The sequence below is a fragment of the Plectrocnemia conspersa genome, unplaced genomic scaffold (genome assembly GCF_051122295.1).
Source record: "Plectrocnemia conspersa isolate PC_06_02 unplaced genomic scaffold, ASM5112229v1 ptg000013l, whole genome shotgun sequence".
Classification (NCBI taxonomy): Eukaryota; Metazoa; Arthropoda; class Insecta; order Trichoptera; family Polycentropodidae; genus Plectrocnemia; species Plectrocnemia conspersa.
Genome location: NW_028277177.1, coordinates 5,826,163 through 5,844,173, shown reverse-complemented (window position 1 = coordinate 5,844,173; position 18,011 = coordinate 5,826,163). Strand labels below are relative to the sequence as shown.

Here is an 18,011-nt window from a genome sequence, read left to right as displayed (position 1 = left end):
CCGCCCACAGATCAATATGTGCAAATACGAACGGTTTAGATTTTTAACCCAAATTTTATTCATACACGTTTATATGGAAATCTTTAGAAGTACTGGTATTCATGAATATGTGAAAATATGTCCATCTTACGATCACCTTTGAGTAAACAATGGTTTCGCTCAATTATAGCAGTAAAAACTGCTCGTAGACTAAACAATGCTCTTGACGTGGGTACTACATAGGCGTTCTTTAGTTGATAATGACCACTGTAGACTGAATACGTTAGTTTAATCAGAACCACGCACATTACTTTGAGAGTCTGCATACAAATCGATAGAAATCATGATAAATGGTTGCCGCATGAATTTAATGAAAAGCATAAATCCATTATGAAGTTTTCTCGGCGCTCCTTTTACACAGAAACAATATATTTTGTGCTGTAATGTGCGTCGGAAAAGGGATGACTGATAACAACAAAAAGCGGCCTGTACTATCTATACTTAACAACATAATATACACGTGTCTATCTGTCTGTCTGTAAAAAGAGCTCCTCCCAAACGGTAAACAGTAGCGAAGTTACATTTGCACGTGTCATTCTGGTTGCTATTTCTAGGTTAACTGTTCTATTTTCATTTTAACAACGACGTGCTGATCGCATACGTGAAGATAAGAGACTAAAATATTTGTTTTATTGATATTTTCTATATGTTGTGCAATATCAAAAATACAATGAAAATAATTAAATTTTATTTTTAAATAAATTAATTTTATGCAGATATACTTTTTCTAATGACAATATTGAAACATTTTCAGAATTGTTTTGAGGCAAAAATCAACTAAATTGTTATTGAATCACGTTTGCTGTAATCCGCCACTATATTAGAAACGCACGACCCCGCTTTGTGCGCCGGCGCTACAACATGCACTTTAGTTACATTGATTCCACCACCAAAATTTACTCATCGTACTTTTGTTATTCCAATTTTCGCTGTCATAAGCAGTATTTACACTACAGTCAACTTTTATTCTAGATCACTCCTCGAGCGGAATGCGATTTTTTTATATCGAGTAGTGATTTGTATATAGATTTAATATGCTAAATTTAGCTTTGAGTAGACTAATTATGTACTATGTAGCGTGTTATAATATAATAACTAGTAAAAATGTTGATTTTTAAAATAAAATCAAATAATGAAAAATTAATGATACAGATAAAATTTAGTTGTTTTATATTTGTAGCTAAAATTTACTGAATAAATTATTTTTCTGTATTAAGTAATACGGTATTTCCTTGTAAATATGTTAGTGATTTCTTAGATTTTTATTTTCATATGTATTATAAATATGTATGTATGTACATATATATTATAAATAAGTTTTTAAGCTATATTTTTTTACAGTTTAACGTCGAGAAGTTATGTAATTAGCTAAATTGTAAAAATTGTGCAAGTTAGCTTGTCTTTTTATGGTTGTGTCCTTACACTTTTAAATAATGTAAGTATGTATGTGTCAGTGATGAATTAGTGTCAACATTTGTTTTTATGTGTATTTTTATATATGTATATGTACAAAGGTAGTATTATTTTTTTTAAATATAATGTTGTGCTACTATGCGGATATTATACAGTCGTGTTTGCGTTTTATGGCATCAAAACAGAGTTTGCGTGGTCGCAATTTTTTCCATTCAGTCGACGAAAGCTCTGAAACTGAAAGGAACTCGCTCATTGTGTATAGTTTACTATATTTAAGCTTTCAAAACGCGAAACTTAACTCAATTTCATCTATATATAAAAATCGTATATTGTGTGATATTGAATTAAATTAAATCGAAATGCTGTCATTCAACACCACTCGTCGATTTGAGCAACAGCAAGTAAGATTTTTTTTATTGTGTATTTACAACTTTCGCATAAATTCTCATTGCAGATTTTCACTCATATATAATATTTGTTTTCCATGTGCAAACTTTTGCCTTTTAATGAAATGAGCTTATGTATTTATAATTAAAGTATGTTTATTGACTTTGGCACATACCATATTTATTTTATTAAAAAATCACTTATGTACTTAAGAGATTGTTTGTTTATTAAACTATATATATTGGATAACCATATGCGTAAAATTACTTATCATCCTTTCATCTTTCTCATTATTCAAGCGAATCTGCACAATTTTCCAGCATAAAACCAAAACACTGGAAACTATTCGTATTCCAATTATTCATTAAATTTAATTAATATTATAATTAAAAGTATGAGTAATTAACTGATGCATAATCACTTTTCTTTATATCATATATTGAGTTATGTATAGTGTTTCTTGTTAACTTTCGTATGAGAAAAAAAGCTAAAGATATAAGATTTTCTTGTATTTAAAGAAGATGCATATTTAAAAATAAATATTACTAAATATTTTCAATATGCAATTAAATATTTTTTGTAGAATACTTTTCATTCAGAAAAATAGACTTATAGTTATAAGAAATATATAATTTTGCTATCGTAGTAGTATTAAATATTTACATAAAAAATAAATTAAATAACTTTATTATAATATATATCTATAGATCTTTATAGTGGATAAGTCAATGCTGAACAATTTAAAGGTCAGGAAATGAAAATCACATACGAAATCAATGCGATTACTATTATGTTTTTTTAGCGAATCCAAAAAATTATCTTTCAATGTTTATTTTTATTTTAATGACTCAAAATATTATTTTCTTTTCAAAATATATAACTTAAATTACATTAAATGTTGGGAGGCTTTGATTCGAAATATTCCGATAGCCTCATTTTCACATCGTCTGTATTTTTTTTTACATCTAGGAAGTGTTGTATCAATCGAAATAAATGGTAGTCCGAAGGAGAAAGGTCAGGAGAAGAAGGCGGATGAGATAACACGTTCCTTGATTTTATCGACAGTCAATTTCGACTCATGAGGACGTGCATCGTTGTGTTGTAGACTTATGTTGAAAAGTGCAGGCCTTTTTTATTTCATCGTATAAACGATCCAGCTGATCATAATATAAACTTAGTGTTATGGTTTGGCCAGCTTTAAGAATTTCGCAACGCACACTCCCTTTGCAATCCCATCATACACACAAAATAACTTGTTTTACTGGGAGCTCGGGCTCTTTTACATTTACCAATATCTAATGCATCATCTACTATTTAACAAATAATTTTAGTAGCCATATTTGCCGATTTTTGAAGAAATTCATATAACATACAATTTGTATAAACTGTTCACGTTGTAAAAACTCTGCCATCGTAAATTTTGGTGCCCATTTTTTTAATATAAGAATATTGAATTCAGCTGTGCTTCAACACAGATAATATTGTAACAAAATACGAGCTTAAATATCAACAGTCAAAGCACGACTGACTGGTAGTACCTAAATTAAAAAAAATAACATTCGTTTCAGGATTACCTAATATTATAATTAAAATTATGATAAATCAGTTATAGTAGTTAGATATAGTAATTAGGTATAGATTTTATAATATCTAACATTAAGATGATTAACCAAAATCGCACCAGAACATCATCAGAATTTTTTTTATTATGAAAGTTTATAAAACGTTTATGGTATTGGTCCGTATAATTGAAAATTCAAGTTTAAAAAAATATATACATACATATATGTCAAATGGCTGTCTAGTGTGAATTTTTTTATGGATTCTATGCACTATCTAAACAGCTTGCATCATACATATTACATATGCATATGTACGTTTTCACTTTTACTTGCTTCAGATTTATTCTGAAAATTATTTAAAATAAATTTAAATAGATTCTGTAAAATCAAAAAATATGATTTTTCCTTGTATTGTATAAAGTTAAATATAGATTTTATATAATATAATATAGCATGTTTATTACAGAAGATCAAATAAAAAAATATGCAAATTACATCACAAAAAACATCCACTATATTATGTAAAACATCAGTTATTATATTTTCTCGAAAGATATATAGACACGATGAAAAATTTGATATCGTCGCGTGTTTAGAATTAATTGAATGTTTAATAATAACTTGCGTATATTATATTTTCAGTTAATGGATTCCTTGAGAAATTATAATCCATGGGGAAGAAGTGGTGGAGGAGCACCAACTGATGAGTTTCGTCGTCGAGATCTTCCCAGCAGGAACATCTTTCCACATCATCCTGTGAATATTTAATTCTTCAAATCATGAAATTTACACATGTTACTGAATAATCATATTTATAGCCAATTTGGAGAGATACGAAAGATAGAATACCTCATTCAATTCGCCCGAGGCTCCGACAAACTTCAAGTCATCAGAATGCACAAATGTTACAACAGAAGCCTCCTAAAGAGCCTCCAGGTGAAAAAAAATCATTAAAAATGAAACTCTCATTGTAACATATTGTGTATTACAATAATGCTGGAAATTCTTTCCAGATATTTCCAAGTTTCGCGAAAGCGTCCGAGATCGTTACGAAAGCAAATTTCCAAAAGTAACGAATAAGGTGAGAATGTTGCGTAAGATTTGCGATTTCTTTACAACGGCTTATTAATATTCTGAAATAGGTTTTATCATAAATTGGCAAATTGATTTAAAAATAATTTTTGGTTAGATTAAGGTTATTATGTTGTTAAAATGTTATCCATTGATGATATGCAATAAAGATTAGAAAGATCACTGTTAAAATGATTAATCTTTAGATCATATCAAGATAATTTACGTAAGAATAGAAAATATTTTTATAAACTGCCTATAGATTATTTTATACATTTTATTATAGAAGACTATAAAATAAAGTTAATGTAATATTTGTAATATATATTAATATATATATTTTTAAATATTGTATGACATGTACGTAAATTATTATTTTTTCACGACCCTTTTATTATTCACTGAGGATATTAAATTAAATGTGTTTTCTACGCCGTTTTTTGATAGGTTAAGAAAATATAAAGGCGCAAATTGTTATGTCAGGACCATCCGTGATTGTTGCGATGAAAGTATCGCTAGGACTTGCTATAAGCGTGTAAGACAAATTACTTTATTTAGGCTTTCTAAGAACGAAGTTTTTTCTCAACGGCTTTATAAATACCATGGAATATCTAAAGAGCTCGAAAAATATCCGCAAATAAAGCCGAATGGTCAGTGCCAAATACAAAGTAATGTCACTTAGTCATCTCCACCACAGGTATCCTTAAAGTACATCATTGCCGATCTTACCGAGTTTCAAACTGCAATTACGCCTAACATTGCAGCCAATAAAATATAATCGAATTTTGAAAAGGTCGTACACTTAATTCTCAAGTAGTATATATGTTCGAGCAAGACACTTTCACCACTTCGCTTCCGACTTGAAATAAACAAACATTGAGCCGAACTCACACCAAGCAGAGCTACGCCCTTTAAATGACAGAGAAAAACAGCTGCCGTTTACTTCGACCTGGTGTAACTAAGCAATCACGTGTATTCCAAGAGTTCAACCCGATCTACTAGATGACTTCAAAAATACAATTGTATTATGAATTTCATTATTGTTCTGATTTAAAAAAATAATTTGCACGTATAAAAACAGGTTGAAAAAACAGGGCGAAAAGAGCATTTACATACTGCGTTATTGTCAGCATTTTTTTGTATTAATTCATAAATTGTATTAAAAATAATTTATGGTACTGTTGATTTACACACGTATATATTTTTAAGTTAAAATTACAAATATTCCTTGATTATTTTTAAGTTAGAACGGATAAAATGCGGCTGTATCATTTGTGCAATAAATATATATTATGATATACAATAGAACTGCATCTCGACAATCAAGTTAAACTCTTGACAATTCAAGGCGATTGCTTGGTTGAACCTAATCTAATTATTTTTCTGGGATACTTTGAACTTATTCTTTACGGTGAAAAAAATCCGTGCGCTACGGTGATGTACATTTAGTGTACATGTCAAAACGTGTGAAAAATTATAAAAATATAAATATCATTATGGAACAATCATTAAAATAATAGCATAATTATTAATTTTTAGAGATTAAGTAAGAATTTACATTAGCATTTGTTGTTTTGTTATGATTTTAGGTTTGGAGCAGTAATCCTTGGGAAGGAAGAGGACCTTGGGGAGGTCGAGGTCCTGGTGGATTTCCTTGGAGACCGGCTGGAGATGTTGGGAAGAATTTCCACTATTCCATGGTCTATCTTTTATCATACAAATATTCAATAATAAGTAAATAGTTATGAATATTTTTTTATATGCAGGGCTGGACTACAGAAGACACTTTCCACTTTCCAACAATATGCACCATGAACAAGAACTGCCAATGTCGAAAATGTTATACGTACAACAAAGAAAACGTAGTTGAGGAACTACTCAAAAACAGTCCACAAAAAATTCCTGATATAAATAGAAATTCTATTGATATTTTGAAGAATGGTTGTGTGGAGAAGAAGTTAAGTTTTGACGATGGATATAAGCACTGGAAGGCTGGCGGCACTCCGAATAGGAAGTTGCTTCAGATGACTGGAGGAATTGAGTTGGTCCCTCTGATGAGGGGTAGAGCTTGGACTATTAAGTAGCTTATGATATAAATGGAGGTATCGTAAGGTGTATGATAAGTTATAACATGAGATAAAATTGCATTGCAGACCTAAACCGATTGATGGAGATTATATGAATAGAGTAGGAATGCGATCTCAGGGGTTATTCCAGAGGTGAGAATATATACTATTTATTAATGGGTCAAGTGCGAATGTTGCTACAAAATAAATGTGAATTATTTATCTGTATGTTATAAGCATTTAAAAAGCAGGTATTTCTAACGATTTTTGAGCGAAAAGTCTTAAATAAGTTTTTATAATTAACTTATGAAGATGGTGTTGCATCGCCTCAAGTGAGACTGATATCTCACCCGCATTGACGACTTAAAACCTGCAAAGCGGTTATCTTTTAATTAGACGGGGCCATTGAATTGCGTTGATTGTACTATAATGAAGATAATCTTGAGTGAAACCATGTCTATAAAATAGTCTGATAATCTAAATTAATAATATTTATACAATAATAATATTTATTGTATTTATACTTAATTTACAAGTCACTTGATTCCAGAAGAGCTGTCAATGTAATTCGATGTATGATAAGATTGGTAAAATAAAAAGTCATTTTACGAAATACAGTTTATATTTGGCTCCTAAAGTCACTATTTATGGTAATATTGTTAGCAAGATGTGTACCAGTTAGAAGTAATAAAAAAAAGCAACGGAGATAATCACATTTCTTTATATAGCAATATTCGTTCTTCACCTTTAAATTCAATATAAATTTATTTTATTAAATTTTAGAGAGCATTATTAGAAAACCATGCATACATGGACGTGTGCACGTATTAATGAAATACTATTTTTTAGAATAGGTCACAGTAATGGAAGCTCGGAAATTTTTCTAACAAGAAATATAGGCTGACTTTCGAGACGGTAAATGTAGCATGATGAATGGCAATTACGAATGATTTTTAACAACATGAGATTATATATGTAGTGTAGTGTGTGTATAGCGAAAAATATTATGTATATTAATCGTCATATACGTCGGCGACTGTCACAGTATCTAGATTAGTGGATCAGTTTAAAAGAAGACCTGCCTTTTCGGCATGAAAAGAAATGATTAATTTGTTATGCAATTCGTTGTCGAGCAATAAAGTATTGAATAGTATTGTATGTTGTTTTATTTTCTTCCTATTTATATTATTTATTATCTTTTCTTTGAATGACAAATTGGAATTCTTCATTACATCAGGTGTAAATGACACAATTTTACTATGTAACATACGAAGAATATATTGAAAGTAAGATGGAAAGATCAGAAATAATTTATTTTAGACTAATAACATATTTAATTAAAATGTAGTTTTAATAAGTTAAAAATTATATTAATAACATATTGTCTCTTATATTAACTATATGATTACTAATCAAATTTTGATTAAACTTTATTTATCAATTAACTTAAAAATATATACAGACTTAACTCAATCTATCCGACAATCAATGTACATTTAAATAATTTATTGTAAATCTTCCGTTACAATATGACATGCATTAGACCAATTAATACAATTAGCAACTATTAAATAAGTAGTGAGACACCAGACTGAAATCAAAGTATGTAAATCAGTGACAGATATGTTATTAATTTAAACTATTAATACAGTTAACAATTAGTATATGTAACAATGCACGACCTAGCTTGATTTTGTGTGTATGAGATTAAGAAAATCTGTGATGATTTTTAGGAATTATTATTATATAAGAGTCACTTATCTTCTAAACACAATTAAAATTTAAAAATACTAGGGACCATATAAGCTTAGAATACAGGTATATAGTGCTGTTTATATAATTTTACGAATAACCACAAAACATGCCTATATGTTTGCACAATGCCTATTTAATTGTGTTACATATTGAATAATATTACATCTAGAGCTAATTATTGTTAAAATGTATCATAAAAACAACACTGTTATAACTTTTTTCTTTTCCTAGTAATTGCATTACAACAAAGCAATTTTTTAAATTTATAATCATCTACCTAGGTACTAAGAATGTACATATGATTTTTTATTAATGATCACAAAACAATACCAATAAGCAATTACGTGGTGAAATTTTCCGGATCATATCTTTGAGTGTTAAAAAGGCCACGAGCAATGGTAAATATTTGCTTAAATTTGTGTCGTATAGCTGTCTGGATATGTAAATTTGAGACAATCGAAAGATGATGCTTGCTTGGTGTAAAATATTTTCACTTTTTACAACTTTCCCTCGGGTATGTACGTATTATATGTTTAATACACACACAGTCGTATGTTTACTATAAAATATGCCCGATTACGTCATATCACAGACAAAATATAATTGGGGGCAAAACAATTGTACAAAACGCTCTAGGTAATATATTGCATATTAATTTCGATCAAGATCAGCTCGAGAGTTAAAGTGATTTATTGCTCGTCAAGAGTTACCAAATAATAGTTTTTACTTATTAATTTTCATTGTAACTGCGTCTCGTAACAATGATAAATAAGCGCGATAGATATTATGAAATATATTTATTGAATAAATTTAATTGACTTTCTTTAATTTAAGTTGACTATGATATCCACTTGAATAAGTTTCATGTGCTCTTTTAAATGTACATTAGCGTTGATCGAAAGCGACTAAAAAATGTAAAGCCAGTGAATGAAGAACAGGTTTTCTGCACTTTTCTATGAGAGCCAAATATACAATTTATGACAAAGATGTGTTAAAATACAAGTTAACATGTGTAGTTTTGTACGTGTTTTTTTTACTATCGAAAATTACTTCAGAAGGAGGACAATGTGAATATGTGTAAGAATCAGGTAAGACATGAATTAATTTACATACAATCTTATTTTACGCATAAGATATGCAAACAAATTATAGGTTATTTTTAATATGGTTTTATGGATGAAGCGCAATTCAAGTTGTCGGGAAATTATTCACGAAGAACTTGTTCTCAATAAATTATAATTATATGGTCTCATTAAATTTATTTATTTATTTGTGTGCCCGGACTTTTTAAAAACGACTACATTATTTATATTTATTATTTAATCGGATATTAATTACACGTTGTAATCTAAATAAATAAAATAGTCTAGTTCCGCCCGAATCATCGCATTGGACAGAGAATCGAGGACAGGAAAGAATTTATTTACTTAAGAGAATATAAGGCAGAACACTGCCGCACGGAATCATTTCCATTACTCGAATCGGAAACTTCATCCAAAACTATCACTTCGTTTTTGGCTTGGAATAAACTAGACAACCCTTAATTCAAAAACAATTTACCGTATTATCTAGAATATAGACCTGGACTTATATATTTTTTAAATTTAATCGGGTAGTATTTAAGTTCAGCTTTTTTTTTACTTATGGAATGTTAAATAATGATCACAATGAAAATAATTATGCGAAAGCGGATAAGTATACAATTCAGCATCTTTTTGTGAATTAATAATAATATTATAAACTATGAAAATATGGTTTCAATTCACGGTACAAAGAGATATATTTCATCAAAAATGAACATAATTATACTACAAATGGACACTATACAATCAGGCGCGTACCGTGAAAAACTTTTTCTTTCGCTCGCTCGCGTTTTAAGTGACGAGAGTGAGTGAGAGACGAGGGCGTACGTTCCGCATGCCCTTATCTCTCACTTACTCTCGTCACTTAAAACGCGAACGAGCGAGAGAGCGAAAGGAAAATATCTTACCGTATGCATCTGCTATACATTTGTTATAATAAATCACTATCCTCTTTTAAATGCCTCATCCACCGTAATCAAATACATTTCAAGGCATGACTATATTTTTATGCATGACAAAACTCGGTTTGTATCTGAAACCTGACTAATGTTTGGAGTTGTTTTTTTTTAAATAAGATACGGTTTAAAATAAGTTTGTACTTGAGTTGATCCGAAAGGGGCAGGTTTTCTGGTGACTCGGCATTTGGGAGTTACTGTCACTGTGAGACTCTCGGCTTTCTGTAGAGCGTAAACGCAGTAGGTTCTTGAAAGCTAAGAGTTTTGTGTAAGATCTTGGAAGCTCTACCAGCCAATGGTTGAGCTCTGTACCTGGGCCAGCTCCTTAGCCCGTCTTAAAAGCGGTCTGATGTGCTTGCTCTTTGGATCATCTGGAAAACATTTTTTTATAGATTTAGATCAACGGAATGATTATTAAAGAGTAATTCTAATCTAACTAGTTTACCGCGCCATTTTTCGTCTGTGTAACACATTGGCCACTGTAAAATCATTCATAAAAATATTTTAATAAATTTAAGAAAACCTAACCTGTGATGTATTGAATTATAATTATATGATAATCACAAATTCCGGTCTTCCAGACGAGATATAAGTTAAAAGATGCGAACTTAGTATTTTGTATTAAGTATTAGTTATCCTTGTTGGTTATCACATAGTATATGTGACCATGAAATCTGAAAATATTATAAAAAAAATAGATTAGGGTATGAAAAAATAATATTATAAATGTTAAAATATTGTTAGCTATTTTTAATAAAATATGAACTTTTCTAAATTATTTGTCTGCAACATTAAGAAATTTAGGAAAACCTAATCTGCGATGATCAATCGGAATTATATCGTGTTAGTTATCATATATCGTGCTCTTGTATTGAAATTAAATTTCATAGATTTGGAAAAGCAGAATTTCTATTGAAGAGTTAAGTTGCCCCAACATAAAAATTCCGTTATTATTTCGTCTGTGGCACACATTAGCCGCCATAATATCATGCATTAAAATATTGTTAGCCGCGTCTAAAAAATATGATATTTTTATATTGTTGTATAAAAATCTTTTTATGCTATTTTTTTTTTATTTTGGTTCAAATTCCTAATAAAAAATATGTTTATGTTTAATAAAACAGATAATATTAAAAATTAGTAAAATAAATTAAAGCAATAAAACTTTGAGAATCACTGTTGTTTTTATAATTAACTATAAATGCAATATAAAATAATAATAAATAGTTAGCAATAGAAATACGTAAAAATAACTCACTCCCAGATGTATACTAACAAAATAAAAAATGTGTATAAATTAACTCACTGCTCAAAGGGTTAAGATCTTCTAATTTCCATGAACTACAAATTTTAAAAATCGCAGAAAACACATCAAAATAAATAACATATAAAATCGCTAATTTTATGTTTATATGGTCATTAGATTTATGTTCCACTTTATAAAAATAGAAAGGTAATATTTTTCTTAAGAATATGATTTGTATACATACATTCATATGTAAATTTGAACGATTATCAAATAATTTACTGTCAGATTGTTAGTTATCAATATTTTTATATAAATATTTTGACATGTTTTCACTACACTTATAATACCTAAGTATTTAATTTTGTATAAATAAAATAACTTACTATTACACTATGTACTCTATTTATGAAGTATTTGAAAATATTTATTTTGTTTTTACGTATTTTTTTGTTTATTAACCAATACTCATTTATTTTATTTTACTATTTAAAAAATATAAATTTAATTTGCTTAAGACCTACCATTTGAATTTTAAAAATATTGGAAAGTTTCAAGGGAAGAAATATCACAGGTGGTCTTTCCGCGTCGTAAATCTTTGAATTACACCCCCGAGGTGTTTTATGTCTTCGCTGATAGTTTCCAATCTTTATATCCATCACTATCATCTCCCTCCAGGGTCATCTCGTCTTCTTCAGAATCACCAGAAGAAGAAGCAGCCAGTGTTGTCTCAGCTGTCGGTTCAACCGCGCGCTCTCAACATCGCACCTTTCACTTCACTCCAGAACATAATATTTTTAGTCGCCACAAAATCTAACAAACAAACGAATTTTACAAATAAATAAACATTATATTGTAATAAAAACAGAAGAAGACGCGTGTGTAGTGCTTTGGATTAGTTGAAAAAGCTCCTAACGGATCGGACGCCGATAAAATGTTGAAGGTTAGTTATGATTATTACTTAACTGTGACATCTAACACCGCGGTTAAAATTCGAATCACCATACAATCAAATATTGAACGGCCATTTTTAACCATTGATTTAAATTTAAGTAACGGTTTTCCGAAAAAAATTGCTACTGTTTTCATACACGTTTAATTTTTACGGATGTGTTATTTATGAGGAGAAATTTTTGACAATGACGAAATTATTACGTATTCCGAGCGAAAATTTTCTCATGATGAGTAAAAATATTATATTATTTACACGCATGATTTTGGTGTGAGCTGTATTGGTGTATAGTTGTGTGCTTCTCATTGTCTTTCTATTGTTAGTTTAGTAAGAAAAAAAATGCTATATTTTCGGTATATCTATTTTTATATAAACAACTTTTTATATAAAATAATCCATGTATATAATAGATACATTTTACTAATGTGATCTTATTAGATTGAAGTGCATTTAATATGAATGTAACGTATAATTTTCGGTCTTCTTTGATCTTTTGTCGTATCTTCAATAGCTTTCGTTTGCATTTTAATTTTTATCTATTCAATGCTCAACTTTCTAGCTTTAGCTTTAGAACCTATTTTTTATTTTGATTTTTTAAGTGATACATTAAATGATCTGCATTAGCTATTTATTATTATTATTTATTAAAATTAAAATATTCTAACGAGCACATAACTGTGTTTAAATAAAAAAAAATCAACTAAATTTCATTTATATAATCAAAATGCGTTCATTGAAAATGAACGTGTAATAGTTGCTCTATATAATAATAATTACAATATGTAATTAATCGATGAAAAATTGTGATATCATTTTCCTGATAGGAAACAGAATAGACGTCGTGTGAACTGCATTTTTTGCGATGCGAAATCTCATTTTGATTTTTCCCAGTGCATTGTAATTGAATTACTGTCATAACATTACAGTTCCTGATTACTGTTCTAGATTTTGGAAAATCCTTGACAGTTTTATTAAATTATTTTTTTATTCGCGATTTAATTTCGATTTACATTTTATTATAATTAAACATCTACATACTTAATGACGTAGTTTCAAAGATTGAAACCTTAATATCATAACAGTGTTTATAACATGTATTGTATTATTTCTGGGAATGAAATTTTTATACTAGTCATAGCTTAGGTTTCTCTTAATTTTATGATATTGTTTTACAGCATATCTAAAAGAGTTTATCTCGCAAGTCTTCATATGGATTATTTAATTTAGTATTTCATCAGCAGTTTTTCAGTGATATTCGAGAGCTATATTTTTTCAGACCAGAGATTAAAATTTCTATTATTTTGATTGTAAATCTTTCCTTGTAACCTAATGGGCATTAGCTAAATGCATTACAAAGGTGTAAACATAATCAAAATCTACATGTAAGTAGTGAGGCAGTAGATTAAAATTAGTCTATAAATGAGTGACATATATGTTATAAATACAGCCTATGTTTACAGTTCACAATCAATATATGTCACTATGCTCAATCTAGCTTGATGTTTTATTTTAATTATCATGATATTTATACGTGAGATTAAGAAAATATAGGAAAACCTAATCTGCGATTATCGATCGAAATTATAATTATAAAATAATCAGTAATTCTGATCTCTTAGACACTTCACGGTTTATATGGGAATTAAACCGAGGTCGTTTTGGTATTAGTCACCAATATTTTACACCTGATTTTTTAATAGTTACATCATTTAAAAATACAAAATTAGCAAATGAGCACTAGTTGTCAAGAATAGTAACATTAAAAATTTCTTGTTCTAATATTGAACATTGTACTTCTTTCACTAATATCATGTCCGTATATGTACAAGTATTTGTTTTCTTACTATGGCTTCATTGAGTTAACGAAACATTTTCATTTAAACGCAAATTTTTGTAAAAAGTATTGTTTTACTCTTTTTAAAATAATTGTTTAGTCATTTGTAAAGTTTCTAACAAAGATAAATATGATTAACGGAACGAATCCCAATACAGAAAAACGATACATTGAGGATGTTGAGTAATGCAGTGGTAAATCGGACGTATAAAAAAACAGTCTCAGTGATTTATCACATAATAAATATCAGGTGCGCCAAAAAGGTTTTGGATGGAAATTAATTATTGCCAAAATAATGAAAGTCACACGTGAAACGGAAATTTGCAAACGACAAGATTAATCATTGCATACAGAGACGATTAGTCTTTAGAAAAAATAAATAAATAGAGTCGTTAACAAGTGTGACGAATAAAGAAAATGCATAAAATTGGGGCAGTCATTTTTTTTGTGAATGAAATTGGCATTTGATAATGAGTCGCAATGTATAGAAAAATGTATGCTATGATCGCAATAGGTATGTTTAGTTATAAAAGTAGCTATTTATGTCAAATTTGTTGTAGTATTTGCTTTTCTTAGCGGAGAATTGTAGACGATGCTTTTGCTGAATCAATGTATTGTTTTCAGATGTATTTTTATTGCTTAGTCCTGCTATATAAAAAAGTAAAAATTGAATTATTATTTCTAGTCAATGTGTCAGTTTGAACAAGAGCTTAATTTTTGGGTAGTTTGTTTTCGATTTGGAGGACTATTTGCTGTCAAAGATATTTATAGTATTTCTTATACATATTAGATATTATTCTTTAACTAAATATACAATTTTATTAAGTTAAAAAATTGGTTGATCATTATTTTCATTAATTTCAATTGTTAATTATACATGTTTAACCGTTTATGAATAATATAGAAAAACACTAGTTTGATTATTGGTAATTAACAATGCTTATTTTTTTTTTCATGATTTTTATTTTTCGATTTTACGAATATAATGTTTTTTATTTTATAATCTAAACATTATTCATCGGAAATGAATTCCAAGAAAGTATATAGCAAATATTGTGTTTGAATGGATTTATTTTGCTAACGGAACATGTAAATCAAATGCTTGGTTTATTATGGTTTTTTGCATGAAATTGGTGGTTAGGTTCTACATAATAATATATGTACGTTTTGATTATACTACATCAAACGCATTCTTATCGATCGATTATCATTACTACATCTTTCATGCAGTAGTAAATAATTGGTTAGGTTAGTTCTAAGCTGATTTTTTTATGTTTAACAATATAGTTGCTTTTTACATAATTATAGATATTATATAAAAAAAAGTGTCATTGCTATATGTGTTTTACCTCACCCATAGTATTAAAAAGCTCAAACACTTATCATTGCACTGTTATTTGTCTTGTTTTGGGATTCTTGATATACCAATATCCATGAATTTTCATCTTGAATCATTATTATTAATATTTTAATTCATAAACATATAATTAAAATATTTGCAGTTAATCGCTGGTCAAAATATTGTTGAGAAATACAGACATGTGCCTTTTAATTATTTTACTAGTAAAAAAACAAACAGACAAGCCATTGGTTCTTTTTTAATATTCTTTATTATTAATGGGTAAAGTTTCTTTTGAACCTCAGCAACACCATTCAAAAGCTGCATTAAGAATTATTGTTCATCATTGCAGTTTTTATGGTTTTTGCCTCGATTAATCTATTCACTATCTGGGATTCTTAATGTACCAAAATCTAATTTTTATTCATTGTAAATCCTTATAGTTTTATATTTTAATTCATAAAACATACGAAGTTATCTGCCGGTCGAAATATTGTTGACAAATACAGACATATTTGTTTTACTAATCTATATTTACTGTATTGCCGACGGATAAAGTTGCTTTCAAACCTCAGTAACATCATTCAGAAGTTGCATTAAAAAATATTATACCCGGGTGAAATAATTCCTGGGTATTCCTGAGATTATTAATGTATACATGAGAATTTTTATTCTCAGTCATTATTAATTTATATTTTAATTCATAAGATTTTTTAAAAATTCGCATCTGAGCTTTACTGTCCCGTAATACTATTCACTATTTAGGTATTTCTGTGATTCTTAATGTACCAAAATCTGGATTTTTTTATATTTTAATTCATAAAATTCGCAGTTAATCGTCTGTCAAAATATTGTTGACCAAATCAGACATATATTTGATTTTATTTCTATACTTGTCAAAGACTAAACAATACATTGTTCCTTTTTTATTATGTTACCGACAAATTAAATTTATTTCAAAAGCTGCATTGTCCACTATCCATAGTAAAATGTATGCATATAGTTTTAAACTTTTTATGAGTGTGGTTAATGAAAATAATAATAATAATAAGGATCGGGAATTATATAATGAGTAGAAATAAAACGATTTTAAATTGTAGAGATAAGTAAATTTAATTAAGTCATTCAATAATCCTTTTCACATTTTCGTTGTGTTCTGTGTTTTTGTGATACTTTTAACAACAAAAGTAATTGATTAATTGAGTTCAACATTTTCTTTAATTGTATCATTAAAAGGAATAAATAATTAATTTTAAGCCCACAAAGTATTGTCATATAATAGGTTCTTTCTCTATAGTTTAATTGTCATTTATTTTTAATCCAAATAAGTTTCATTGAAGTTTTTTTTAATGGTATCACATTTTTAACCAGATATACTACACATGTCTTGGGTATTGAAAAAGTGTGAGTATTTAGAAATGCTAACTGTTAAGAAATAAACATAAAGCTCTAAAAGTGTTACTAGATTGGGTGCGATTAATCATATAAGCACCGATTTTTACTATATATTATTTATGCTAAAGGTGTTCACTTTTAACATATGAATACAATTATCATTATGTTCCCAATTAATATTTTCCAAGATTTAATATTTTATTCGTCATTCACGTTTTACCATTTCCGTGTTGTCTAAATTTAATGAAAAATCGTGATTTTTCTTTTCATTAATAATATCGTATTACTCACGATTACAACTTTGGATCAATCATTTATACTTCAATTACTTTTAAGCCATCTAAAAATACTTCACTATATTATTATTACATTACACATTATTTTCATAGAACTTTCATTCAATAAATCCGTGCGAGACGGACGTGTCTAATTGCCTACATTTTACCTCTCGCCTACGTTTATATCATCTTCCTCTTGTGTCTATGTAGTAGCAGCTCCATGTCATAATATTTTACGATTTTTAACATTAATGGGCGTAGTACTGTTTTCGTGGTTCAATTAAAAAAAGAATATAAAAGGTCACCGACCTTCGACACAAGTTCAATTCTGGTTCTTCCTTCAAACGTGAAGTTCATTCATATAAATAGCAAAAAAAGCAAATAAAAATACCAGAAAAGTTTGTCCTTGCAAAAACTTTTCAGGTTTGTGGCACGTTCAAATAGTAGCGCGACTTTTGTGCCACATGAATTAATAATTGAAAGCTCTAAAAAACGGTACTCATTTTTTACTCGCATTCTTTAAAATTTTACACAGACTCGAGAGAAAATTAATGATAAACTAAATTGGAACTGAAAAAATAAATTGGATCTTTACATATAACAATATTTATAATTTATGAATAAAAATTGACAAAG

At 28.5% G+C, this 18,011-nt stretch overlaps 2 protein-coding genes across 3 annotated transcripts in view; both read left to right on the top strand.

The window, feature by feature from the left end:
- The first annotated feature begins 1,666 nt into the window (after window positions 1-1,666).
- Window positions 1,667-7,691, top strand: LOC148227128 (uncharacterized). Of its 2 annotated transcripts, none has more exons than XM_088202399.1 (8): window positions 1,667-1,853; window positions 4,044-4,157; window positions 4,220-4,337; window positions 4,415-4,482; window positions 6,062-6,172; window positions 6,239-6,552; window positions 6,626-6,691; window positions 7,388-7,691. In XM_088202399.1, the coding sequence occupies exons 1-8, from the start codon at window positions 1,812-1,814 to the stop codon at window positions 7,440-7,442; spliced, it is 888 nt and encodes a 295-aa protein (XP_088058525.1). In that variant the 5' UTR covers window positions 1,667-1,811; the 3' UTR covers window positions 7,443-7,691. The 2 variants fall into 2 exon arrangements, with proteins under 2 accessions (XP_088058525.1, XP_088058526.1); XM_088202400.1 differs by having other exon boundaries at window positions 7,322-7,691.
- Window positions 7,692-12,298: 4,607 nt separating this feature from the next.
- Window positions 12,299-18,011, top strand: part of LOC148227127 (uncharacterized) — a 48,826-nt gene continuing 43,113 nt past the window's right edge. Inside the window, exon 1 of the mRNA XM_088201994.1 lies at window positions 12,299-12,520. Coding sequence (XP_088058120.1) covers window positions 12,512-12,520 — 9 coding nt within the window. The 5' untranslated portion in view covers window positions 12,299-12,511. The remainder of the gene's footprint in view (window positions 12,521-18,011) is intronic.